This window comes from Oryzias latipes, chromosome 21 (genome assembly GCF_002234675.1).
Source record: "Oryzias latipes chromosome 21, ASM223467v1".
In the NCBI taxonomy this organism is placed as follows: domain Eukaryota; kingdom Metazoa; phylum Chordata; class Actinopteri; order Beloniformes; family Adrianichthyidae; genus Oryzias; species Oryzias latipes.
Window position 1 is genome coordinate 17,209,560 of NC_019879.2, and position 26,323 is coordinate 17,235,882.

The 26,323-nt window shown below is 37.7% G+C and overlaps 4 protein-coding genes across 11 annotated transcripts in view; 1 reads left to right on the plus strand and 3 right to left on the minus strand.

The window, feature by feature from the left end:
• Positions 1-2,108: 2,108 nt before the first annotated feature.
• Positions 2,109-7,242, minus strand: LOC101161199 (claudin-14). Of its 2 annotated transcripts, XM_011489629.3 has the most exons (4): positions 6,996-7,242; positions 5,434-5,498; positions 4,827-5,083; positions 2,109-3,939 (listed from the first exon to the last, which is right to left on the minus strand). In XM_011489629.3, exons 3-4 carry the CDS (start codon positions 5,058-5,060, stop codon positions 3,421-3,423), a joined length of 753 nt encoding a protein of 250 aa, XP_011487931.1. In that variant the 5' UTR covers positions 5,061-5,083; positions 5,434-5,498; positions 6,996-7,242; the 3' UTR covers positions 2,109-3,420. The 2 variants fall into 2 exon arrangements, with proteins under 2 accessions (XP_011487931.1, XP_004081886.1); XM_004081838.3 differs by lacking the exons at positions 5,434-5,498; positions 6,996-7,242 and adding an exon at positions 5,184-5,422.
• A 993-nt stretch (positions 7,243-8,235) lies between these two features.
• Positions 8,236-15,901, plus strand: fbxo47 (F-box protein 47). Its single transcript, XM_011489632.3, has 11 exons — positions 8,236-8,344; positions 8,596-8,787; positions 10,137-10,298; positions 10,414-10,490; positions 11,003-11,077; positions 11,149-11,257; positions 11,508-11,681; positions 11,871-12,020; positions 12,183-12,325; positions 12,836-12,992; positions 15,381-15,901. Exons 2-11 carry the CDS (start codon positions 8,616-8,618, stop codon positions 15,470-15,472), a joined length of 1,311 nt encoding a protein of 436 aa, XP_011487934.1. The 5' UTR covers positions 8,236-8,344; positions 8,596-8,615; the 3' UTR covers positions 15,473-15,901.
• Positions 15,902-16,005: 104 nt separating this feature from the next.
• LOC101165359 (ADP-ribosylation factor-like protein 6) lies at positions 16,006-19,963 on the minus strand. 6 transcript variants are annotated; one of them, XM_004081692.4, is made up of 9 exons: positions 19,459-19,956; positions 19,208-19,258; positions 19,048-19,109; positions 18,877-18,945; positions 18,703-18,797; positions 17,220-17,349; positions 16,849-16,904; positions 16,744-16,756; positions 16,006-16,188 (listed from the first exon to the last, which is right to left on the minus strand). In XM_004081692.4, exons 1-9 carry the CDS (start codon positions 19,579-19,581, stop codon positions 16,149-16,151), a joined length of 639 nt encoding a protein of 212 aa, XP_004081740.1. In that variant the 5' UTR covers positions 19,582-19,956; the 3' UTR covers positions 16,006-16,148. The 6 variants fall into 6 exon arrangements, 5 of the variants coding, with proteins under 5 accessions (XP_004081740.1, XP_020568871.1, XP_011487933.1 ...); XR_002872549.1 differs by having other exon boundaries at positions 16,550-16,904; positions 19,459-19,960; XM_020713212.2 differs by lacking the exon at positions 19,208-19,258 and having other exon boundaries at positions 19,459-19,958.
• Positions 19,964-20,401: 438 nt separating this feature from the next.
• Positions 20,402-26,323, minus strand: part of epha6 (EPH receptor A6) — a 205,255-nt gene continuing 199,333 nt past the window's right edge. The window contains exons 14-17 of one of the 2 annotated variants that reach the window (XM_023951152.1): positions 25,143-25,292; positions 23,781-23,974; positions 23,340-23,489; positions 20,402-22,350 (exon numbers count right to left, since the gene is read on the minus strand). In XM_023951152.1, the coding sequence (XP_023806920.1) occupies positions 22,236-22,350; positions 23,340-23,489; positions 23,781-23,974; positions 25,143-25,292 (609 nt within the window). In that variant the 3' untranslated portion in view covers positions 20,402-22,235. The remainder of the gene's footprint in view (positions 22,351-23,339; positions 23,490-23,780; positions 23,975-25,142; positions 25,293-26,323) is intronic. The other variant, XM_020713238.2, reaches the window with a different exon arrangement.

Genomic DNA, 26,323 nt, shown 5'->3' on the forward strand with positions numbered 1-26,323 from the left:
CTTTTTTGTCACAAATGCTGGTGCGCAGGAGAAGCGGAGGGGGAGCGAGGGAGGGTGGGGTGGTGGAGGGTGGAGATGAATGGGAGTGGTGGGTTTATTGGGCGCTGTCAGGGTGGGTAGATGGTGGATGAATGTCTTCTAGGGCAGGACGAAAATAGCATCTAGGGAGAGTGGCGTGACGCACGGTCTCTCAGGAAAAGCTTTCCAATACCATGATATCATATTGGCAGAGGATGAAACATTTACTTTTGCCAGGTAGCCTTTCAGGCCTGATGATTTACGACGTTGCACAGACCTTCGTTTGCTCCGTGATGAAAGCGTCCTGGTCTTACCACTGATGCTGGCTCTGCTGTGATAATGCGGGGACAACGCCTGGGCTCCACTGCTTTGTGTCATCAATTCATCAAAGTTACTGTAGTCGCCATAGTGTGGAAAATGTCCATTTAGGCATAGCCAAGATAACCGTTTGCCTGTTTCTCTGTGTTTCTATTGTAATAATTCTCCTTGAAGTACAATCAGTGTGGCTGCTGTCCATGGTGCTAAACTCCTGTGGTCTTAGATCAGGAAATACACGCATTTAATACTTCAGAAGAGGTTCAAAACATGTTTTGAGAGAACTTCAAACGTTACCTGGAAACCATGTCAACGTCAAATTTTGTCTGAACCGGGATGAAATGTATAAATATGTCATAGACCAACAGCAGCCCAATTTTTGTCTTTAATCCACTTTGCAAAAGTCCTAAACATGCCATGCATTAACCCAACATTTGTATCCAAACTATTTGTTTTTCTTATTGGCTCCAGCATCCTTGAGACTATGGCTCGGAATGGACCAATAGGTCCCTGCTTTTTCCTGTGTGTAAATTTAATGCTACCATTGTTTTATTATTAAATGTCAAAACACAAAAGAGACCTGATTGTTGTTACCTTAAAAGACAACAGCAGTCAAATTGACTCCATGCTTTTTCCAACTTGTGTCATGTTTCACTATTGACTACATTTTCCTGATCTTTCTCCTGCTCTGTTGTCTCTTTGTTTTATTATGCACCCTAAAGCTAAAACCAAGTTATGGCTTCTTTTAAACTAAAGAAAGACAAAAATGACAAGAAGAAAAACAAGACAGTAATGGAGGTTACTATGAATTGTAAAAGGCCTGATAATCAATTCTCGATTATATAAAAAGGTTAAAAGGTTAAGTAGGACACACAACTATTATGGTTTTCATTTGGTGTCTTGATTTGTTTTTACCTATTCTCCCATATTCCCAAACATTTTAAGATTTTTTTTCATTATATTCCAAGTTACATACAGAAAATGTCTGAGCAGTCAAAATGGTGAGTAGTTGTGGGATTCCTGTAGACCAAGTGTTGAACAAGTAACTCAAAGTAAGCCCACATCATGATACTACCTGAATATAGCTTTTGGAGTCTTATAAGTTCAGAATAAGTACAAGTTATCTCCAAAGAAATTGATAAATAAAAACTATCCTATGACTTTTCAAATAATGTTTTTCCAACCGTAGTTTGGAACAGGTACTTGGGAAGCCCCTTTAGGCTCATTATGGCAAAAGACATTTTACTCATGAAAAAAGGATTTTGCTTTTGTTTTAGAGCTCAGTTGCACATTTCACTCAAAGGCACCCATCTTTTCTCCTTGTTTTACATGTGTAAAAACGAATTTCTTCAAAAGATAAATAGTGGACACATTGATTTGACAAACTTCCCAAAGACATTCCTATGATGTCTCCATTAATAGTGGGGTACAAAACTCCTGAAAGCTCCTACAGGTCTGCACACTTGCTGATGATCAGTTCTGTTTATGAACACATCACCTGTTTTCTTCCATGTTTACCATCTTCATTTCTGTCAAAGCAGAAAAGTTTGTTTATCATGGACTATGTACTCCCAAAATGTAAACATATTATTATCTTACAATGCATAAAAAGACTCACTTGTGCCGTGATTTAATGTCTCTGAGGCTGACAGAGTCACACTTGGGGCACTTTTAATTGGAGATTTTCTTTTAAAGACTTCAAAGCACAAAATGTCACAAGAGACAATACAGCTGCACAACAGTATCTGTGTTCTTCAACAGAACAAGCCAGGTGTAAAACAATCGTTTAATTGTGACAGACAAATAAACACAATGTCCACTTTATTTGATATTCTTTCGGAAGCATTTATTAAATATGAAACATCTGTGTTAGCTCGAAAACTAACTGTAAAATTTTGTCTCAACATCAGATGTTATCTTACATCACTGAAAATGTTACATTAGCAGTTAATTGTATTCAGAAATGTAGACACAGGTAAAAACTGAAATTATGGTTTGCCTCATTTTGCTAACATGCCTGAATGAACTGATTTGCTTCCATTGTGTTTTTCTCCAGAGACTTTCATATAACAGACAGTTGAACATTTGAATCCATTAAAATGAACAATGGATGTGTCAAAAGCAACATGTAAGACTTGTTGTGCTGGATTTGTCCTCTAGGCTTATGTGAATACAGTCTTCTAGAAGTACCTTGTTGCCATCTAGTGGCTTCAAGGAGTCTAAGATATATCCACGTTAACATTTACCAGAACACTGATTTCTAGCAAAGCAAGAAAAACTGGCCGCACACACAGATCTCTATTGTAATGCCTTGTAGTAATTTAGATATTAAAAATCAAATTTAACCCTCAGTTACAGGTTACATCTACTAGTCACAAGTTACATGAACCAAGTCAATTCGACACAAAGGAAGCCTAAACAAATCAAACTGTACATAAATACAGAACAGACTAAAAGTTTGGACACACCTTCTTATTCAAATAAATGGGAAGGTTTGTCCAAACTTTTGGTCAGTACTGTAGATTTTAATAATATTATGCAAATGATTAAAGTTTGTGTTTTAATCATTATTACTTTTAAGTAAAAAAATATAAGAATAGTTCTAGGGTAAATTGTTTTTATTCGTTTTTAGTTTTATTACAACTACAGGTATTGCTGAAAAAACAGTTTTAGCCCAATTGTTTGGCAGAAGTGTGAGAAAGTACAGTTACAGTTTGACTGGTGTATTCATTATCAACTGTGTATATGTACGGTGTATTCCGTTTGAATTTTTTTCTTTATTTTAAAATCATTTCAATAATTAATTTATAACATCAGTACATGATTTTAACAATTCAATTTTTCTATATTTCATTTTTTTGTTTTTGACTGGTGTAGTTATGGTGTTTTTTGTAAAACGTCGCCACCTTCTGGGCTTTAGTGAGCACTGCAGAACAACAAACTGATGCTTCAGTCCGGCCCATCGACATCTCATGCAGGACCATCTTTTTTAAAGCTTGTTAAATATCTACTCAGAAATAGTGTAACAATTTGAATAAAAATATTATAGTTCAGTACATTTTTTTTTAGTTATTTTGTTAGTATCACCTAAAAGTAATTATCAAGATTATATCCGCCATTTGAAACGCAGCAGAATGGAGCTGTGTGGTTGTCCTTCAGGGCCTCTGGAGACTGATAGAGTGGAGTGGGGGAATGTTTGTCGGCAGAGGGAGGCACTGATGATGATGATGATGATGATGATGGCCTCCTCTTTGTGTGAGAAGATCTCTGTGAGTCAACACCTCTGCTGCTCCAGCACAGCACCAGCCCAGCAGTCAGACTGAGGCAGGTCGAAACAAAGCCAAGATACACAGACAGGCCAACCTCGTACTTCAGCCCACCTGGAAGGAATGGGTCATAAAACTGCATGGCGACAGTATAGGTGGTCCAGGACACGGTAACCAGGCAAAGAAAGGCAGCGCAGAGAAAACAAATCCCACCACTCAACACCAGACGACTTTTGACCTGAGAGCGTTGAACAAAGTGCGTACACTTCATCCCCATCACAGCAATCACAGACGCAAGAACTGAGGCGAGGCAGGAGACTACCATGATGGCCCTGGCAGCCTAAGAAGAACAGATAACAAAAACACTTATGTTACACTAAAATCAAACTTATACGGACTGGATTCTGCAGCAGTACTGCAAAGTCATCCAACAGAGTCAGTCATTTTCTTGCAGTTATCTATAATATTGTTTTTTTTAATGCAGTTTAGACATAAGAGTAGAAATATGCAGTTGTTTTGTAAAAAAAAACAAGTGAGAGCTGTACAAAGCTTAAAGGTAAACATTTAATCTTTTCCCCCCTGTATTTTCATGGTTTTCAAGCACATTTTTATTATTTCAGCTTCAGTGTTCTTAATTCAAAGTTGAAGTAATAACCCTCAAAACTAAGCAAAAAATTAACAGTATATAAAATGTTTTGATCAGCAAACAAAAAGTGATGAAACAATTAGGCCTAAATGCAGCTTTACTCCAATGATATTTTTTCAAAAAGCCACCTATACTAAATTTCCCAGGCAAAAACGTTTATCTAACTTACAAGCCATGAAATCGATGTGCAAGAAATTTGAGATACACTCTTCATCTTAAGGATGGAGGTCCAAACACCCACCTGTAAACTGAAAATGTTTAAGCAACCAATTTAGGTTGCCTGCAGTAGATTAAGTAGGTTAGTAGGTTAAAAATGTAAACAAGCTATAGTTTTAAATGATAAGATAGACAAGAATGAGTTTTTATTGATTAAGTAGATATGTTCTCTCTCTATATATAAACGGTATATATACATATATACACACATATATATTTTAGGAGTGTAAAGGTTCCAATCCAGAAGACATTCCCCAAGTGATGACATCTAACTGAAATCAGCAAATAACAGAAGCTGTTCTTTCTTGTATCTTTCAGCGCTTCCTGTGCCCGGAAAGCTTCTTCAAACTGTGCAGCTGCAGTACCTGCATGTCAGACGGCAGCGCCAGCACGGATCTGTACAGCTGACACTGGTAAATGCCGGTGCTGTGCCAGACACACTCCATCCACAGGCCTTTAATGTACGCAGTGACTGTGAAGATGTTAGAGCCCACAAAGGCCGTGCTCCACCAGTGGGGGAGCAGGGTTGCCACCACAGTTCCCGCAAAGCCCAGCAGTCCTAAGAAGAAGCCCAGGAGCTCGACTCCCATGCTGGCCATGATCACACGGAAAAAGGCTTAAACTGCAGCGTACAAATGTAGAAAACAGATGAAGAATGGATTTAGAGATCTGACAGGAAAACAACAAAACACTGTATTGGAAATGGAAAAAGTTGTAATTGCCTTCAACACAGGTTTACTGACAGTCCCCAAGGCGGAAATGTGGTTTATGCAGTCCCTTTATCTGTATGCTCCCCGGCATGAGAATACATTCCACTGAGCTTACATCCAGTTATAGAAGCTGAGCCATTCCCTTAGAGTCTCCCGAGTTTGGGTAAAAAAAGCTGCGTAAACTTTCAGCTCTGTGGCGTCAGTCCCTAGTGAGTGGCAGGTGACTGTATGTGTGACTAATGAGAGCAGTGTTCAGCTTCACCTGTTTAACGCTCTCCTCTGGAGGGCAAAACTGCAGAAGTCTATTCGTTAAGCTCTTCGCCACCCCTTCAGGAAAAGAAGGGAAAAGAGGAAATTAAACATTTACAGAAACCAGCCGAGCTCAGAGCAGTGCCATAAACCACTAACTTTGAAACATTTCACAGCTCTGGAGGGTGTTTGAAAGTGAATGATGTGTTGGTACAGCTTATGGCTGCCGGCCCCAAAAATTGGAGACAAGACAGAAGAGGTGGCTGATGTAAGAACCGGCCACAATCAACGATGCCCAATTTAAGCAGCTGAAATTCTGCTGTGTACATCATAAAAACACCAACCAGTAGCTCAAGGCATCAAGTGATTTATTTTTCAAAGATTCAATGACTATTTAATTATTAACATTTGCTCTTTCTTAGTGTTTAGCCGTTTTACAACATTAGGTTTTGTGCATAACTTTGCATTTTAGGGAGAAAAATATCTGTGAGCATATTAAAAAGTTTCTCTAAATAGTTGAAGTCATTATGAAAGTGCTTTAAGAATTTAAATTGGTTACTCTTCAGTCCAACAATATCTGGAGCATGAACAACCTAGACAGAAAATATGGCAAATGAAAGATGTATCACTTGTCTGACCACTTTTGCATTGAAAAGTGACAAAGAGTTTGCCTTCAAAACTACAGATACTGGAAAATGACAGTACAAACACATTATTTACAGTTTTTGGAAACAGGCTGTTTATGCAGGCTAGTTGGTGTTCAGAGTCAGATCTGGCACCAGTTGCTCCTCTTAAAGTCTCTGTGAAACAAGCCTCACTGTGTTTACTTAATGATTGACTACTCAGCTGGCCTGACAAGGAAGCAACAATAACAAAAGCTGAGTTGTTGTCAGCATCTTGCTTTGATTTTGATGATATGGTGCCATAGAAGAGTCATTTTATATTGTCAGTTTCAGCTATAAAATACAGATGTAGGTCCTGGCTAACCTCTGTGTTGCTAATATTCGGTGAAAAGTTTCCAGTTCCGTTAAAACGTGTGACTTAGAATTGCTGGAGTTAAGAAGGCACATTTGTTCAGAGGCGGAGAGAAAAATGTGGATGAGCTTCAAATGAGTAGGAGCACTGACAATGACCCTATGTTTCTGCGTCTACTTCCTTTTCGAAGAAATAAAGATGGGTGTGTGTAATCTCTGGGCTGACAGGGGTGCTATACAGGCCATTTTTTGGGAGGGACAGTAGCATCCGGTAAAAAAGATGGTGGAATAACAGTCCAACTCTTGGCTCATTGCTCTGTGGACAAGCAGAATAATATCAAACATGGAGCCAGGGGGAGAGCTGGGATACCAAACAGACCAGACAGAAGATGTATTGTCCTCACTTGTGGCATTTTTGACTCAGCGTTTCAGCTTGTAGCTGCATGATGTGTTTGCTATCCTACTGAGGATTAAAGCGAACAAATAAAAGGAAATTGATCAAATGACATTGTATAGCTGTACAGCCAATAAGCATTTTACCAATAAAAACATGTGATCCTGCTCTTATGTTGAATTAAATGTCATTAAATGTCATACTCACTGTGGGGAGTGCAAGTAAATGTCCATCGAGATGACAGTTTCATTTGATTCCTCTGAGGTCCAACGTCTTCATTTGTGTTGTGAGGTTAGCCTGCCGTGACATCCTGTTGGCACACAAGAGCCTTTTCCCAGCTCTTCCCCAGGGTCCTGCAGGCAGCGTTCAGCTCCCTGTGAGAGCTGCAGACTGAAGAGCTGATCCTCCTCAAGACCTGCCCGTGGGAGACGCTTGTTGAAGCAGCACACTTAATAGTCTTACTTAAGCAGAATAATCCTGTGACGAGCAGCTGAGCATTGTTACTTTACAAAAGGGAATGTGTGAAGTGCATGCCACACAGTTTTTTTCCCTCCAAGCCATGAAAGCTGCATTCTTGTTTCAATCTGCAAACATCTTGAGAACTATATAAAAATTTGAGATGTGTGTGAGAATGATGGTTTTACATCTCCCTAATATAACACGAGGTTATCTCAGTTCCCACAGATCTGAGAGGCTTAAAAAATACAATGATATTGAAATTTGAATTTATTTTACTGCTTTACATGTGCACTATATAAAAATACTATGTACTTTACACATGATCTTTCAATAAATGAGTGAAACTAAATATACTATTAGCTAACAGAACCGTAAAAACAAACAAGGTGGTGAAAAAAAACCAAGACTATTGTATGCAAATGCACTCCTTCCAACATTGTTGAAGTGAAATTGAAGTCATTGATTTATCCATTCAAGACCTTTTATTTCACTCTCCTTTATCTTCTTAATAAGCTGCATTTCATCTGAAAACCACATTTCATTGCAGAGTGAGAACAGACTAACTATAAGAGGTACTCATTTACCAGTGACTTTCTGAATAATGTTCTTATGCAGCTACTTAAGTATATAAAGGCTATTAAACTTGATAACCTCTTTAGGTTTTTTCTCTCTGACATTTTTATATATGTTTTAAAGGAAGTTTTAAAAAAAAAGCGAAGGCGCACAACTGCTTATGTTCAAGAGATGTACAGTTAGACCAGAGGGAAAACTGAAAATGTTTATCAGGCTTTTTCTTCTTGATTTAAACCTGTTGTCAAGGTAAAAATACAATACAAATACACAGATAATATATTTCATACTAAATTATTATTATATTATATTATGTAACATCGTATCATTATTTAACAGGCTGCTAATTCCTAGGAAAATGTTTTTCCCCATCGGACCTTTAAAGTTCCTTTGATCCGTGCCGCAAACACAAGGTCTTTCGGGTAATTTCGCGCCGTTCCGCAAAGTCTTGTCGCGTCAATAAAATTAGCGCGTAGCCATCCTTACAGTACTGTAAAAAAACACCTTTGACCCTTTTAATGCTGCAGGTAAGACGTTTTTATGTCTTGGAACATTTTGGGCAGCGGCTGTCACTTTCAGCTACTTTAAAGTTCAAAAGGGTAAAAATAAAAGAGAAGGAGTGGACAAGTATATGGGTTAGCTAGCAAAGGTTTAGTTGGTTGTAGCATCCGGAAAGGAGGAGGAGGGGGAGGGTCTATTTCTTTCTTTCTTTCTTTTTTAACCCGATTTTACAACATAGTTTAACTTATGTGTAATCTTCTGTATTCATTTTTCATAGCTAGTTCACTGGTAACAACAATGGGCAAAAGGATATGCAGAAGCTATGGGCAGCAGACACACAAAGCTCGACTTTTGAAGAAGCAGTCAGTCAGAACCGCCACGAGCCTCAGTCATGGCGGCACAGGCGGACCCAGCTTCTTCCAAAGACTTCCAGTAGAAGTGCTCCATATAATTTTGGACCAGCTGTCTGGTAAGAGACTGAGCCTTAACAGAAAACAAAGTCAAATTAGTAAGACTTAAGGAAAGAAAAACAAAAGACAACAAAAGAAAGAGTTCATGAGTTTGCACAACTGTGTTAGTAAGTTTTTAATGCTAAGTAAGTAACGTTCTATAATTAATGATAATTATTTTAGATCTTCAAAAATTGAATTTATTGAGATGATTAAAAAATGATGAAAGAAAAATAAGATGTCTATGATGCTTAGATACCCATTTGAATGTAATTCCTATTTTTGGTGTTTTTAACATGTTCTTGTGGCTTTTTGCCACAGATAAAGAAAATTATTTCTAAAATTGCATTTCTTTATTCAAGTTGCTGTGAATCAGGAGCAGACAAAAAAAAATGCAGGTGGAAAACTGCAAAGTACAAGTTACTGCAGCGGGCGCAAGCTCCCTGCTCTGCTCCATTCTGATGCTTCCACTTGCAGACGACCACATCCATGTATGTTTTTGTTTTGATCTGAGCAGGCATCTGGATTACAGCTGTACAGCTGGATAGCTCCAATATTGCTTGGCGTTCTTGTTGCATTGGTAATGTTAGGTCTATAAGCTAGTGGGAGAGAGTGTAAACAAAGGGATCATGGCAAATGAGCGCAGCCCTGCTTCCACGCCAACTGTCTCGTCCACAACTCAGTGACACATTTTTAATAAACTCCTGCCACTCTGCAGAAATTATGTCCTAGAAAACGACAAAGAATTTGGATTTCCGAAGAACAGCATTATCATAATCACAAGAGTACTGGGAATGCTTTTACAGAGATCAAAAGATGATGGATAAGAGGGGGAGATCAATGAAATGACACAGTATTGGCTAATGTTTTAATGTATACAGCTTTTTCTAAAGTCACATTTTACCTGATCAAAAACACCAAAAAGAAAAACTTGAGAAAAAGCCACAAGTAAAACAAAATAAAACAAAACAATACATTCAAAATGAACTAAAAAAGTTAACTTTTGATAAGAAACTCTGTTTTGAAAGGGTTGGAGGATGACAGGCAGCTTTAGTCTTTTTCAAATATTATTTTTTATTACACAGAAGTAATGTAGGACATCTTAACAGACAGTAACATAGAAGTGTATCATTTACAATTTTTTAATCTATATAAATATAAAAACTACCCAATAAGCATTAGTAAAAACTTATAAAAACAACAGTGTATTGTTTGTGTTCATAATATATGCTTGCATTTTTAGTTTAGGTGTTTCCACAATAATGACAGATCCTTAAATTATTACTATATGAAATGTTTACATTTTAATAGCAAAATCATGTTTTGACTTTTGATACATGAATGATGTAATTTGCTGTTGTTTTGCCAGTGCTGGAGATGAGTGTGTTCAGCATGGTGTCTAAAGAAATCACCAAATACGTTTTGGATTACATCTCCTCCCAAAAATGGAGAAATAAAACCATCATCCAAAGTTTTCATCCCTCTGCATGCCCTGAGCAGAAATGCACCGTGGAACACTACAGACACCTGGGTATTTTATTCTACACTTTCTTTTGTGAAACTTTTCCTATTGCTCTGAGCAGGAATGTCTTTTTTCTATATATTCTACTTTATTTTGACAATCTATTTTGTGCTTTACATCTTAGGCTTGCTGTACAAGAGATGTACGCTTTTGCTCCCGACAAAGGACAGATTGAAGCTTATCTTTAGCAAGTTTTCACAGGTAAGGAAGAGAATTTGTGTGAATACAAGTAAAGAGAGAAAGTGAATAACTAAACTTGTAAGATCTTTTGTTTGTTCAAGGATTAAAGAGACAGCTAAACATTTTCCTGCTTAGAACTTTATTTAGGAAAAAGTCCTAAAATGCACTTGTTGCACTACTTTTAATCATTCACATTCATTTAAGTTGCACATATGCAACAGTCTTTAAATATGCCTGTGGCAGCTGGTACAAAAACGGGAGGACAGCGGGATGTTTTTATCTCAATTTTAGCCAAACCAAGATGGAGATTTTCTGTAACCAGAAACGATTATTTCCTTAAATCTAAATTTTTAAGATGATAAAAAAAACCCACCAAAAATATCTAATTTAAATAAAATAAAACTTATAATAAAAAAAAGTTTTATTATTGCTTAAACTGTTTATTACAAATTGTGTTTATGTATTTTTTGTTGGGTATGACTGAAAAGTCACAGAAAAGCTTTAAACTGAGTTGTGTCTGTGATTTGTGTCAGATCCCCTGCTTCATGTTGGAACAGTGCCTCGTGCCAGGCTGCACTGCGTTTGTCAGCTTTGGTGTCTTCCTGAAGGTCAGACTCATCCTGAAACCTAGAAGATTGTTTTAGCAGCAAAGGCCGAACAGTGTTGTATTTTTTTTCAGACTCTGATTGCAGGGTGGGATGAGCTGGAGTCCCACAGAGTGTTCAACTGCTTGTGCGTCGTCACAAACCTGATGCAGAAGACTGAAGGAATTATTACTGCCAAACCTGGTTTGTGCTCTCATGTTCGGACAGAAAAACAAAAATCACAAACTTTCAGAAAATGGGATAAAATATGTGACATTTCTAAAAGTAAAAGTAGGGACAGAGTTTAAATTGTAAAGTATTTTATAAAGTATTTAGCCTTTCAGGCCAAAATGTTAGTTAAAAAAAGGGTAGTTATTGCCAGATATTAGGTAAAAAATATAGAGCTATGTTGTTCTCTGAAATGTCCATAACTGGTCTGAATCTGGTTCTTCAGGAGTACAGCCGCATCGGGAGCTGCAGCTTCGGCTTTTCTGCCGCTGCGTTTTGTTGGACCCTTGGGCGAACCAACCAGAGTGTCAGTTCTGGTTAACGCAGCTGCTGAAGCCGTGGCCAATGGTGAGCCAAGCCCATCTACTGTTCATCCTCTATGGACCCCTGCAGCCTGGAGGTAAATAACTCACAGAGTAGACAGACTGTTTGGTTTCCCATAATTCCTGCCCAAATTCTGTTTTGCAAAAAAAAGTTTTAAAAGTCAGAAGTTTTGACATTAAACACCCTTCAGAAAAGACATGTAGAATGGTTACTGCATTAGTAGCTGTATGAAATATTCCTGCCTGTTTTTCGCTGCTCTCTGCAGGCATCCTTGGCTGGCAGGATGTGGTGGAGAGAGCTCTAACACCTGGCTCTCTGTGGAGCTTAGCTGAAGCCATCTCCTTTCTTTTTGGCAAACCAGAACTTAAAGGCTGGACAACTCCCTTGATGTTTTCTATCGTGATGGAGCTAACTGGTAACCTGCTCTAGCATTTTCAGAATCATTTAAATACACACATACACACATAAATCACATGATCCAGATACAACATTTAGCCTTCTTTATTGAGGCAACATCCTGCAGTTTTTTATGTGTTTTACTTTATTGATTGAAAGTTCTTCTTTTGCCTATCTTTAGCTGTTCCTGAACCATGGCACCTGGAGAATTTGGCTCGTTTTCTGTTACTGTGTGGCAACCATGTCAGCTACACCGTTCTGGCCAGCAAGGCCCTTTTCGGACATGTCTCAGAGGTTTCAAGACTCATCATCTACATCATACTGGTGAGACTTGCTGTGGAAAGGAGAATTGCTTTCTATTTAGCTGCACATTTGGGTCAGTGGGTTCAATGGGAAGTGAATAACATTTCAGCTAAATATCAATGATGGCATAGAAAAGTTTGTATTCAGATAAAAAAAAAGGAAAAAAAAACATAAAGACAAACTACAACTTTTAATCAATGTAACATGGATTTTTGTAACTGCTGTAGAAAGTTTGAAAACCTTTCTTAGCTTTGTTTATGCTTTTTATTTAGCTTAAAAAATCCTAATCATTTGGACTGTCCATGGTTCTGATTTTGGTCTCTTATTTTGAAGTCCATGATAAAAAATGCAAATAAAATCTTTAGCTGGTTTACATTATTATGATGCGTTTTTTTTTTTGCTACTTAAACTTTTGAGTCACTTTATCTTCATTTAATGTAGTGATTTAAACTGATTTTGTACAAAACCTAACAAGTTTTTTCTAAAATGCTGGTGACATCTCCATTTTTTTCTGCATTCTGCTCTGCACAGGTATGTGAGAAGGACGGCTACCACATGAGCTGGGTGGTGAATATAGTTCAGCAGATCTTTAAGGTGTTCAGCACATCGACTGAACGCTTTTTCTTCATCCAACATCTGGAGAACTCTTTCTCACAACTCACCAGGGAGATATGCGAATCCATTGCAGGTGAGTTTTAGTGACTTACCTAAGAGTGTTTTTTTTATTGTTTTTGTTTACATCTATTGAAGAAATCTGTAGGATAAAAATGGAAGAGGCATGAACTGGTGATGACTATACAGGGGTTGACATAGCCCAGAAATTTGCACTGGCCCACAGGGCCAGTAGTTTTTGAAAGTTACTGGCCCGGCACCGCGCACAGCGAGACCCGCCGCTCCGCAGGTGCTTGCAACTTTAGGGGGGTCCGGGGGCATGCCCCCCCGGAAAATTTTAATATGGTGCAATTTGGTGCATTCTGGTGACATCTAGCACTTATTTATACACTTTTCAATGACTAAAAATAGAGCATATCAAACTTAAATCTGCTCTAGTCTGTTTCAGATGTTTTGAAGAGAGCACTGCAGTGTAGTAGGTAACACTAGTTCAGAAGTTTTCATGCTGCTTCTAATCACTGCTATTTCACATTTGTTCCTAATCAATAGTTAAGAAGTTTTATTGACTTTTTTGCCCTGACTGCCTTAAGGTTCTGCTTTTTGTTACTGTTGCAAAGTTACATTTAGTTTTTAGTTACTTTAGTTACCTAATTAAATTAAATAATTGAAAAATTAAATACAATTAAATTACTGAGATCATTCAGCTAACTAGAAATACTTACTGCTTACAGTTTTGTAAAGAAAAACAAAATTAAGTAGTTTGACCTTATACTCCATTTGAGTCTGAGATTCATGTATTTTGAGTTGCCTTTGATTCTTTGACATTCAGCTTAAAGCTTAGTGCATACAGTTTCATCTTCAATGCATTCATTAAATATCTTGCTGTCCATAGCACTAATTCCACCCGTCACTCCATCTAACATATTCCTATCTATTCCTGCCATGTCTTCCACATCTCTGACATGCTTCAGTCTCTCTTCAGTGACGGTGTTGGATTTATGATCATCGCGGTGAAAAACCACCAGGGGGCGCGTTGATATGTGTGTCAGTTTAAATATATCTGCCTAAAATGTAATAATAACCCACTGGCTTGTTCCTTCGTTGTTGCTGTTTAACATTGTTTAGTATTGAATTGTTACATTCAATAAAGTTTGAAAAAGAAATTGAGTGAGCGCGTGCCGCGTGGTGCTCGGCAGTGAAAGCCGCGCGCGCGCAGGTGGGAGAGGAGGAGAAGAGTGATAAAAGGTTTCCCATAGAAACCCTTGAAGTCTGAACACAGGACTAGCAGAAATAGTGAATTATAAAGACGAGGTAAATCACGTTTTCGCAAAATATACTTTATTGTAAAAGGTGAATAATGTATTAATTGTTAGATATTTTAGTGGCCCGAGCGGACAAGTAAAAAATAAAGTCTTGTGGTCCGTACTGCTCGAAAAACAGGACCGGGCCAGCGGACAAATGGCTATGTCGAGCCCTGCTATAGTAGGAGTCAGGGTTTGGGGTCAAGCAGTGAAAGAGCAGCTGCTGTGTGTTTGTGAGGAAGCTCAGACATGCGACATTCATTCACTGGTCACCATTTTGGCGGAAGCTCTCTGTTCAGGTGAATTTGTTTTTGCTTCCTTTTTGCCAGCTACCGCACATCTTCATCTCTGACTGCAGCCCAGCTTTCATTGTTTCCATGCATATGCTAATTTCCTCTTGTTCCACTGGAAGGCCACATTCATTTCTTTTAATGTGTGTGGATGAATAATTCAGCGAGCTCTCAGCAGCCATATTAACGAGCAGAGCTGGGGATCAATTGACAGGAAATTGGGATAGAGCATTAGGAAGGGAAATTAAAAGTTTTAAGCTTAATTTTTTTATCAGTTTGAAAACTATGTAATGACTATGACGTTACTTAAATGTTATTTTCCTTAATGACCCACTCTAATGTTTTTGGTGACTTGAACTTGTTTTGTGGCCTTTTTCTGATGATGGAAAAAAATTAAGATCGAAATTGCATTTCTGAGTATTTATTAATTCAGATTGTTTTGAAGTAGGAGCAGACGAAAACACACCATTTAAAAAAAGCATTTTAGATGTGAAATAAAAAATACGCTGGGCGGGCCACAAGCTCCCTGCACTGCTCTATTCTGATGCATCCACTTGCAGACAAATAGATCCATTTACGTCTTTGTTTTTCTTGGATGAGCTGACATCTGGCTTCTGGATAGCTCTGATATTGATCACCTTTTTTGATGCACCAGTAATGTTAGGTTGGGGGTATGAGGGGCTTTAGTCTCCTTTTCAATTATTTTACCTTTAGCCCTCAAGACAGTTTCTTTGTTGAGTTTTTGACTTTTGACATTTATTTTTAGAATCTTTGCTTTAATGGAGAATCTGTGCAGGCAGGAGAACCTCTGTTAATGTTCCAAAGCGTTCTCAATCGCAGCAAAACCTTCATAATGTCATTATCTGTTTCCAGAGAACCAGGCTGAAGACAGAGAGATGCTGTTCATCCTCCTGGAATCCAGCGCTCGCTTCCACACTAAATTCCTCCACACACTCCTGAAATAGGAATTATGCGCTTGAAAGCGCTGCAACATTTTACAAAGCTGCCTAAATGAGCTGCCACTGACACTTTTCTATACAAAATCTATATGTTTTAAAGTTAAATTCTTTTTGAAAAGTAACTTTTATAAACAGTATTTAATATTTATTGAGTGTTGACATGGAAATTATTTATTTAAAAAGTTATTTATTCTAATGTTTGATACTTTCCTGAGGAAATCTACCCGTGTTTAAGGGGTACTTTGCATTATTTATATAACTAACATTTTCTATTCTTTCTCAATGTACCTATGCTTGTTGTTGATTTTTTAAAGTTTTTACTGCACTCTTTCTTGTGCAAACAAGCTTTTATTGTCCAATCTTTTGCTTTGAAAGCATTTTCAAAAATGTTCTGGGGACAAAATGAATAAAGCTGGTGTTACATGTCATGGAATAAAAAAAAAGCCATAAATACAAAATGAGTGAGTGTTACTGTACACAAATGTACACATGTATGTTCTACCTGGATGGTTTAGACATTTTACATTAGTAGAGCATCTATTAGAGGATCATTCGGAGAAATTACAGCTCCAGTAGATTTTCTTCAAAGTGTAGCAGGAACAGGAAACGCGGAGCTATCAAGCTTTAAGGCCTACGACAGGATGTGGGAGGAGTTCTTGAAGCAAGGAGAGGCGATCCATCGTCAGGCAGGGTCATTCATCTGTTCGCCGTCTTGATGTGATCTGCAAGAAAAATGTCTTCTTTGGAAAATCTGGTTACAGTTTTAAAGATATGTGTCAATAAATAACAATTACCAACACAATGACCATAGAGCCCTGCACACGTTTACAGTCAAAGCTTTGTCTGAAAAAGATGAATTCTTTCTAGTGGAGGCTTGGAGTGACATGATTGTATAACCAATTTTCTTTTTTACTTTTTTGACATTTTTCTTTAAATTCAATAGATTTTCTTTTTTACAATATAAGTAGTATTCTCTATTTAAAAAAAAATATATATAAGTCTTTCTAAACTGACCAATCTATTTGAAAAGAATGATGACAGTTGTGGTTCAAATATATGAACATAATAAAATGTTTTTGAAACCTTTATTTTTTGTTGCAGATAAAGTTGGGTTAGTAATTCCAACATAAGGGTTATCAATGTGAAGACATCCTAACATCGGGTGTCAGTCGCTGATAGAATTGGAAGGGGGTGTGGCCTCTCCTGTTCAGAATCCTGTTCAGACTCAAGCATAGGTCAAATCGAGAACCACAGTCAAGGACCATGACCATACTTACTGTGCAATTTGATCTACAGGTATAAAAAAAACAAGAACACAAACATGTTTAGAAAATTGTTTTTTGTTGTTGTAATGTGTGCTGTGTGCTGAGCAGACAAAGTACCTTGCAGCCAGTCCAAGCCTTCCTGCAGGCCTTCTCCTCGGACAGCGTTACTGGCACTGAAAAAAAAAAAACAGTTCAACACTTTGTTGCTCATATTAATTTTCTTAATACTGTTTATGGATCCTAGCTGTTATTGGCTGTCAATATATTAATCCATCAGCCTTCCATCTGTCCAATGAAAATCTTTTTAGAGAGGCAGAACGACAGCTCATTTACTTGGCACCTCTAATGTTTATGTGAAACCCTTTGGTAAAATGTGTCAGCTTGAGAAGCTTGTGATGTTAATAGTGAAGATGAGGTGCTTTCTAACTCCAAGCTACTTTTTTTTCTTCAATGCTGTAGATTTGAAAGCGCAGAGGAAGACACATTACCAGATGTGCCAGGGTTTGTCCTTGATGTTCTCCAAACACAACATCTGCGAGACTTTGACCGAGGACATGGCATCTTGCAGGTCCATCTTGTTGGCAAAGAACAATACAGGAATCCTTTTCCCCCGAATGTCTGTGCAGTAGAAAAGTCAGGAGATGTTCAGAGGAGCTGACATTTGGGATTTATTTACAACCTCTACCAAAGAGTGTAACATAACACTTTTTTTTTTACACTTTTTGTCACATTACAATCTTTTTTGGTTTTCTTTATTAGCTTTTCTAATTTTGCAGGATTAAAACTCTTTTCTAAATTTTAATATAGAATTTAACTTGGGTAGAGTTCCAATAGTTTCCATAGCAACATTTCTTTTACAGACAACAGATTCAGTAATATTATTAAATGATACAAATATGTTATATAGAAAAACTTGACAAAAATCCGAATACCTCTGATTTTCACATGCATTCCATTGTAGTTAAAGAATGTTTATCTGTGCTGGATTCCCTCAGACGATGTTATTTACAGAGTTTACCTCCTCCAAACCAAACTTTCTGCATCAACACTCTGGATGTCAAAATCAGACTTTGGATTTGTCCTTTCTAATCATTTATAACCTATAGTTCAATCATGTTAGGGGCTTTGGCATTGCTTTGTTTTATTCAGCTGGTAATGATGGTCCATAAAAGACTTTTCTTAGCCTGAAAACTGTTCTAGTCAGGGGATTTCACATTTTCTACCACAAATTCTTCTTTCTAGCAGGGTAAGTTTTACTTCCTCTTGTTCTGGATTTTATATTTTTATGGCAAATTGTGTCTGTCAGTGTTTTGACATTCTGTCTTCTCATAATCTTTCGTTTTTTGTGCATGCTCAAACCAAAGTTTGTAATGTGAAAATAATTGTTTAATTTTTACAGTCATTGTTGAATTACCTTCCATAAAATTGAAATATAATTTTGATTTCTAAATCGATAACATAATGCTTTAATATCAAACAAATAAAAGTAAAAGAACAATATGTATTACTACCCGTACAGATAATTTGAGGCAGTTTGGTGTAAAATAATTTTATATTTTGTAATAGTTGGCAGATTTAGGTCAAGTTTATTTTGTTCCCTCTACTTTGCATTTAGGAAATAATTATTGTGTAAATATTTCCTGGTAGAGCCCTTTCTTTGTAAATTTAGTTTTTAGTCATCATTAAAAGATATCTTTTGATTCTCTATGAATTGCTATTCTTAGTGGCAACTCCCTGTTTATGTACCAATTCAATGACATGGACTATTTCCTGCTTTATTAAATTCACCTACGGGTGTTTAATTTTCCAAAATTCCTTTCTTATTGCTGTAGTTTGTTTTTCCAGTTTAATTGAGACAATTTCTTTGTATCTTGTTTTATTTTTAACTTTACTTTGATCAAATATTAGAGTTAAAAAAACAACATTTTTGTACGTTAAAATGGTATACAACGTAAGAAAAGTAAAGCGTACCTTCATGGTTAAGAAAAGTGTCCAGCTCCTCCTTAGTAACAACCATCCTAAGCTTGTCACTGCTGTCAATTACAAATATTATAGCATGGCTTTCCCTACAAAATAAAAAAAATCAGTTAAAATTAAATGTTAGAAATTTAATATGAACATACAGTATATGGAATAATCTCATACTTATAATAATGTTCCCATAAGCTTCTGTATCTGCTTTGTCCAGACATATCAAAGACTGTAAATGACAGGCTACATCAGAGAAACACAAAGAAACAACACAATTAAATGAGACGATGTGGTTGATTTAAAAGAAGTTGACACTTAAACCCTTTAGTGTATTAAGCACTTCACCTTGAACTCTTGAACTTTTCAATACTAAAACCAATTGTTGGGACAATCTCCTGTGCCTGTGTCTGCACACAATCACCACACACAAACACACAAAAAAGACAAGTAATGGCAAAAGCATGTCAACAAGGGGAAAAGAGGAAATGTGCAGTACGGACTTTACCTGACTAACATGTTTCCACTCTGGCGACAACGGACCTAAGTGATTTGGATGCTGAAAACCAATGATCGTAATGGTTTTTAACAAAATCTTTAACTCTATGCATCTGAGCACATGTTGAAATGGCACTGAAAATGCTTTATATGGTGGATAAGTTTGTTCCCCATCCTGTCAGAAACTAATGCCTCTCCGTTGCACAACACTTACAAACCTGCCAACCGCCTCACAGGTGATACTCGGTGTCACAAACTTACGTTTGCCGGCTTCAGCTGGTTGATGATGGTACTTTTGCCGCTGTTGTCCAGTCCCAAACATAAAACGTTGACCTCTTTCTTCCTCAATCCGAGCCAGCCTGATAGTTTATCCAGCAGACCCATTTTGACTGGCTATACCGCTGAAATTCTCCACACATTACCCCATAGGTGGTCTGATTACTGGTAATCAAGCGTGTGAGATTTGCAGATTCCCATGAAAGCAAACATTAATGATAAAATATAGCTGTGAATAGCTCCCTGCAGCTACTGCTGTGAGTAGATGAGATGCTGCCTGGCCATCCCAGCTTGCGCCTGGTAATCCTATTAGGGCGAATTAAGCCCAGTGAACCACTGGGTGACCTGCTCACAGAGTATGGAGCTTCCCAGGCTCCTGATGCATTTGATTTATTAAACTCTAACGATTTCCCTCTTTTGGGAAAGACAACTTTTTTTACACTTTTGAAAAAGGCAACAGTAGGCATAACTAGTTAGGTTGTTAACTTGTGTTTTTGCAGACCGTAGAACCGCTTAATTTTGTTAACGGAGAATGACTGCATGTTAAAAAGAAAAGGAATGCATGCACACAAGATTTAAATGTCAACTTTGTTTATTTAAATCTAATGAAACATATTTTAGCCCTCTAACTGAATCATAGGGAGATATTTGGATGAATTAAAGGGCCAAAATACAAGGAAATAAAAAAGATTTCTTTAAATTGTTTCCATATTTTATAATGTTTAGAGACTACAGCTACATCTTTTGGTCAAATTTTGATCCATCTCGTTGAACCAAAAGAGAAAAAAGAAATGATCTCTGAGCGTTAAGTAACCTCGGTTTTAATGAGTTAAAAACTTCACCAAAAAAATACTTCAACAAATTTTCTTTATTTAAATCCTCAGCTTAAATTTTTGCTTCCCCAACTCAAAAACTGCAGCAAAACGAATTGAGCAACCACCAGAACAGTTCATCTTTATTTTGCAAATAAATATTCGCTGAATCTCCTTCTTACAGTGTGCAAGATGTACTACATCTCTTTGGAAATTATAAAAAAATAATGATACAAGAATCATAAGTTTACTTGTACTTTGTACAAAAGAACGTTCTAACATTGCTCAGCAGTAGAACATGCCAAACGAACAGCATCTGAAAATCTCAGTATTTTGTAAAGGGGGTGGTGACAGGGAGCATGAGTGGAAAAGTTTGGGTTTTGTGTGCGTGCACCGTTCCCATTCCTGAAGCTTAGACGAGGTCTGAATTGAGCCCCGAGCTCCAGTTTGCGACATGTCGGCCGTCGCTCTCATACAATCGGAAGAATGGCTAGGTCCTGTGACTGCACTGAAACTCACAAACGTGTCTTGCATGGAAAGAGACGTTAAGGCATTGTGTGTCTTTGCGTGTGTGTAAATAACGGCTGATGTTAAAACGGCGTGTGATAAGTAATGATGCTGTTGTTTTTTTTTTTTTTTGTTTTTTTTTACATTTTTTTGTCAGCTTCCTCTTTACAATCCTCACAACTTTAGGCTTACACTAAGCTACTTCTGTTTTTCTCAGGCAGCTAACCTTTTTCATCTTGGACTAGACTAAATTCTGCACTACTGTGTATTTACCACAGAAGGAATGATGAAGAATCTTTAAAACACCCATGACATAAAGCAGACACAAGCAGTTTTCATTTCAAACCGTACTTATATATGCTGGCTGCCCATGTGTCATGTGACCACAGTGCACAAACCGCTAAGATCTCTCACGGTCTGTACACTTTTCCTGGTTTTTTCCAGGGCCTCATCCCGCATCCTGTCAGCCGGTGCTTCTGTTAGTGTATGTCCAGGTATGAACAAATGATGCCTCCAAACACTAGAAAATATCTCCCATTTCTATCTAAAAATCAGTGAACATTCATTTATAAAGACAGTGGAGATTGTGCCTTTTTTTTGTTTTGTTTTTTTGCCCCTGGCTATGTTTGACATTCGTAGTTAATACAGAAGAAGGAACCAGGCGGATTCCACATCTGTGAGCACGCCGTCTGACTTGTATGGTGGTTTGTCATTCATCTTTCTTTACTGAGGTGACTGCATAATACTGTATTGCTAATTATGACAACATAAAAGAATATCCTAAATAATATCCAGATTTACAAGGGCTTTCACATACAGAACTGCACATATATATTCATATTAGATTTTTATAACTTTAATTGTCTATACACTTAAACATTCATTGAATCTGCCTAACTTTCGTCTTTCTTCAAGTAATATTGTACCATTTTTCTGGAGAGTGCTAAAGCAATATATAAATAAACTATCAGGATAAACTATTAAACGCAAAATAATAAAATATTTCAGCATATTTAATTTTTAAGGACTAACTGTTATAAATTGCACACTTGATAGCAGCTACATGAGCACATAATTCTGAGCAAAAGAAAAAAAAAATCCAAAGAGTCAGTGGATTACATTTGCAAGTCTTCGTTTCTAGATATTGTTGCTCCACTCAAAAGGTACTCTTGTTTCAACAAGGCATTACATTCCCCTAAGTGAGGGCCTGGGCTTGCCTGTGAGGTCTTGCAGAGTCTGGTAGAGCCAGGCGTACAGGTGTAAGGGGGGGTGTACAAAATGAGTGGGAGGCCGAGGAGAGGTCTGTTGGAGTTTCTGTCCGATGACCTCCTGCATGAGGACTTAAGACCCAGGCACAGGCTGTAGGCTGTGGCCGCACGGCTTAGACTTCGCTTCCATCTGCTCCGTCGTCGCGCCCATCCCAGGCTGTGTTCAAGAGCGTCCTCATACATGGAAGCCGTTCTCCTGTTCGTGCAGTAGCTGAAGGTGAAGGGTCTGTATGCTGCTGATGATCCTCCTCTGGTGGCCGATCAGCTCCACGCCAATACGCCTCACATCTCTAGGCCAAAAGGGGACATGTAAACACCCGCAAAACACATGGAAATGTGCATGACCTGGTAAATAGAACCGGTTCAGTACACTCGCTATGATACATGTAAAATATGAAAATCAGGCTCTACTTTTTATAGGGGTTGAGACACCCAAAATCACTCCACTGCAGCTCTCTATTTGAAGAAACAAAAAGGTTTTTCTTTTAAAATGTTACTGTAAAGTAAAACGAAAAGTAGACTAACTCAAATGTTATTCAATTAATTCGCAAACAGCTTGAGGACAGTTTGTATCACTCTGACCGACTCCTGACAGCATGATGCTACCCACAATGCTCTAGTAATCCATCAAGCAATAGTTGAACTAAGATGGAGTAAAATATTTTGACAGATTTCTGACTGCTGTGTACCACAGAAAATTACTTTAAAGTCAGTGAAGACAACCAGAATTATTATTTAAGGTGCACCAAATTAAAAGATTTTCGGTAAGGCTCACTTAATTATCTCTGATTTCTTTTTAGTTTGTTAGATTTACACATTTCTGGCTGAAATGCACCACAAATTGTAAAATAAACTGTATGTAATTACTGCTGACATTACATTAGCTACATTTGCTGCATTGAGATGTGGCAGAAGGTGTCTTTTATTTTGAAAGAAAGTCCTGCAAACCCATGTCAAAAAGTTATAAACTATTACATATTTCAAAAAAGGCTTTTCTCTCTTTGTTTTATTTATGCTGCCCAAAATACAATAGTTCATTTATATTTATCGTAATAGTAACAATTACTTAAATACACATCAGTGTCTTATTTTTCTCAAGGCTACAGTAAAACTTTGTGGCTCCTACTGGATTGTTGTCACTAAGAAATCGACCCGAATGGCCCTTCAAGTGTAAAAGGTTGCCGACCCCTGCCTTTAACAGTCTTCCTCGTTTTCAGCATTAGTTTCAACTCAGTTAAAAAGTCATAAAGTCATAGATAAATTAGACTCTTTGACTCACTCAATACTCATCCTGGCCACAGAATCCAACGTGTGGAAGCCAGCTGCCATAAAATTGCTCTTGTATTGACTCATTTTTATGGAGTCCAGCCAATCGCCGACAGAGATGAACATTGGGTAGTCCATCTCCTCTGCCGGAGATTCCGGTAGACTAATGCCAGAAAAGAATAAATGGATCAGTTCCTATCAGATAATGCCAGCTTAACCAACTTAAAAAGCTGCAAATGCATTGGAGAAGACACAAAAATCACTGAGTGACTAATTTAGTTCCCCTAGTGTGGGAGTTAAAGACCTCCAGGGCATGGAATTAAATAGTAGATAAGAATGAAGTCAGCTCTTCAGCTATATCTTTTCTTGCTTTTGGAGGCTAACTTTAACCAGTTACATGCTTTATTAAATACATGTAAGATTATTTTCATTTACTCAGAGACTTTTAATTCACCTCTGGAGCTCTTCCACCAGAGGCAGCAGGGCGCTGGGATTACGGATTAGTTTATCCAGGAAGGAAACGATGTCTGTGAATTTCGGCCGATGGTTCCTGTCTTTCTGCCAACAGTGAAGCATCAGTTGGTGCAGAGCCACAGGGCAACCCATTGGTGCTGGCAGACGATAGCCCTCCTCAATGGACAGGATGACCTGTAGAAACAGATTGGATGAGAGTGCGAAGGCGAGTATCCAACCAGATGTAGATGAGATAAAAAGAATGTTTTTAGTGGGAAATCTAGTGACTTTTAACAGGTGGGTCCATAATCTGCAGCTCAAAGTGCCAAACCTGCTGGAATTTTATTCTCTAACATGTCAAATCTAAAAATATGCATTTTAAAAACATCTAGATCCAATAGCCGGGTGTGGTTTTCTACTTTAATATTTGAAGCCAGTGAACTTTTAGAGTGGAGAAAATATAATGAAGCTTTACACAAAACATGCCATTGCTGCCCATTAAAAATCCATACCTTTTCATGACATAAATAATTGTTTTTGTCATGATTTCACAGGATAGTGCACATTTACCTCTAAACTATCTTCAAATCTCTATAGGACAGTGGAGTATCTGCATGTATCTATGCAGGGCACAGTGGTAAGTCACTGACCAGATGAGATAGTGTTGCGCTGGTTTTGTAGCTTGGCTGCCCTTCTGCCTTGGAAAGCACTTCTAAGCAATTCCCAAACAGCATAAATCCCCCCCAAAACCCGCGACATGGCAACACGTCTGTGTACAGATGTGTTTGAGTCTGTGTCTGAGGGGTTGAAGGGATTACCGTGCAGCTATAATACTCAGCAGAGAGAAGGATGGATCTCCTTTCACCGTGGTCCCTCCAATCCCTGACCACAGCACAGGGATCAGCGGGTTACTCAGCCCCACTGAATCCCCAGCTTTAAACTCCCCTCAGCTGGACCCAAGTCCTCTGAACCTCTGACCTTCTCTGAGCTTTTTTCATCCCCTCCTACTCATCTTTCTCATCCTTTTGGTGGTTTATCTGTTCCTGAGCTGCCTCCTCTCAGAGGTGTGTTTTTGATGTGAGAGAACAGTCACAGAGAAGGTTACAAGGCAGATATCGCAGAAAATGAAAAAACTCTAATCTGGGAAGTAACATTTGATACCTCTGAGCAGAAAACAAACTAATCCGCAATAACTGGGTAATAAAAAACATAACTGTGGGGCTTTTATTTTTACACACCACACTTTTTTTAACCTTATTTTTAACTTTTAAAAGTCTTAATTTGTTGAATATCTTCGTAGTTTTTGTGACACAAAAAAATGATGCTTTTAATTTGAACTTAAAGACCAAAAATGGCCACTTACATCCTGATTGGACATCTCCCAATATGGCCGCTCTCCATACGACATCACCTCCCACATGACGATGCCGTAGCTCCATGCGTCGCTTGACGATGAAAACTTTCTGTATGCTATGGCCTCGGGAGCGGTCCATCGGATAGGGATCTTTCCGCCCTGTTCATGAGCAAATAAGAAGAGTTGAGGGCAAACACTGATGAAAACCACATCAAAACTTTCAAGGTCTGTCATTCCAGATTGGGAAAATACACACTTCATCTGATTGTTGATGGCAAACAATGTACTCTAAGTCTATGGCCATAAGGGGTTTAAAAGGTTTACAGAGGTTTCCACAACAGATACTTTGCTTTCAAACCCTCATCAATATTTAGAGGTGATGATAGAACCTAAAATAAAAAAAAGTAAACATCTATAGATCCGTATCATGACTCACAAAAAAACAATCTTGTCATACTCTCCTTTATCTTCTGAAAATCTGCTAAACTTTGGCACTTCACTACTGTTCTTTGCCTCACTGTAGCTTCTAAAATTCAGGGTCAGAAGGTTCAGAACAAAAACCTACAGTTTAAAGCTTTGAGATGAACTTTTACACACTGCTTCATTCACACAGTGACCAAAAGAACAAGTGGAAAATGAAGGGTCACTGAAGAGAACCGCAGGTGAAGACTTTCAATGGTTTAGTGGAGATAATGTTACTTTAGTTTCATTATTCTTACTTTGATTGTGTAAAAAAATGAATAAATGCACATTTCTTAAATAAACAAACCTTACTATTTTTAAAACATCCAACAAGGTATTTATATGCATTTTTGAGTCAAAGGGCAATTTCAGAAATGTACACACTGCACCATTTTCTAATATTTAGCTTGTAAGGAGACATTTTAGTAATGTGTTTAAATATGTAAACAAAACACAATACAAAGACTTAAGAAACTGCAGAATTGTTTCAACCACTGAAAATTACATCGAAATTCTTCTTTTGCATTCAAAATATTTAAATTAAGGAGTCAGGTCTGACATTTGCAGTATTTAGTTTTATCTCCAGAACACAAACAGCTTTTAACATTTTTTGATATCCCAATGCTAGAATCACACTGCATTCACTTTGATCTCACTTTTACGTCTGTCAGGCTACTTTGGACTTGAGTGGCACAGCAAACCACGCACGACAAGCTGTTTTATTCTGT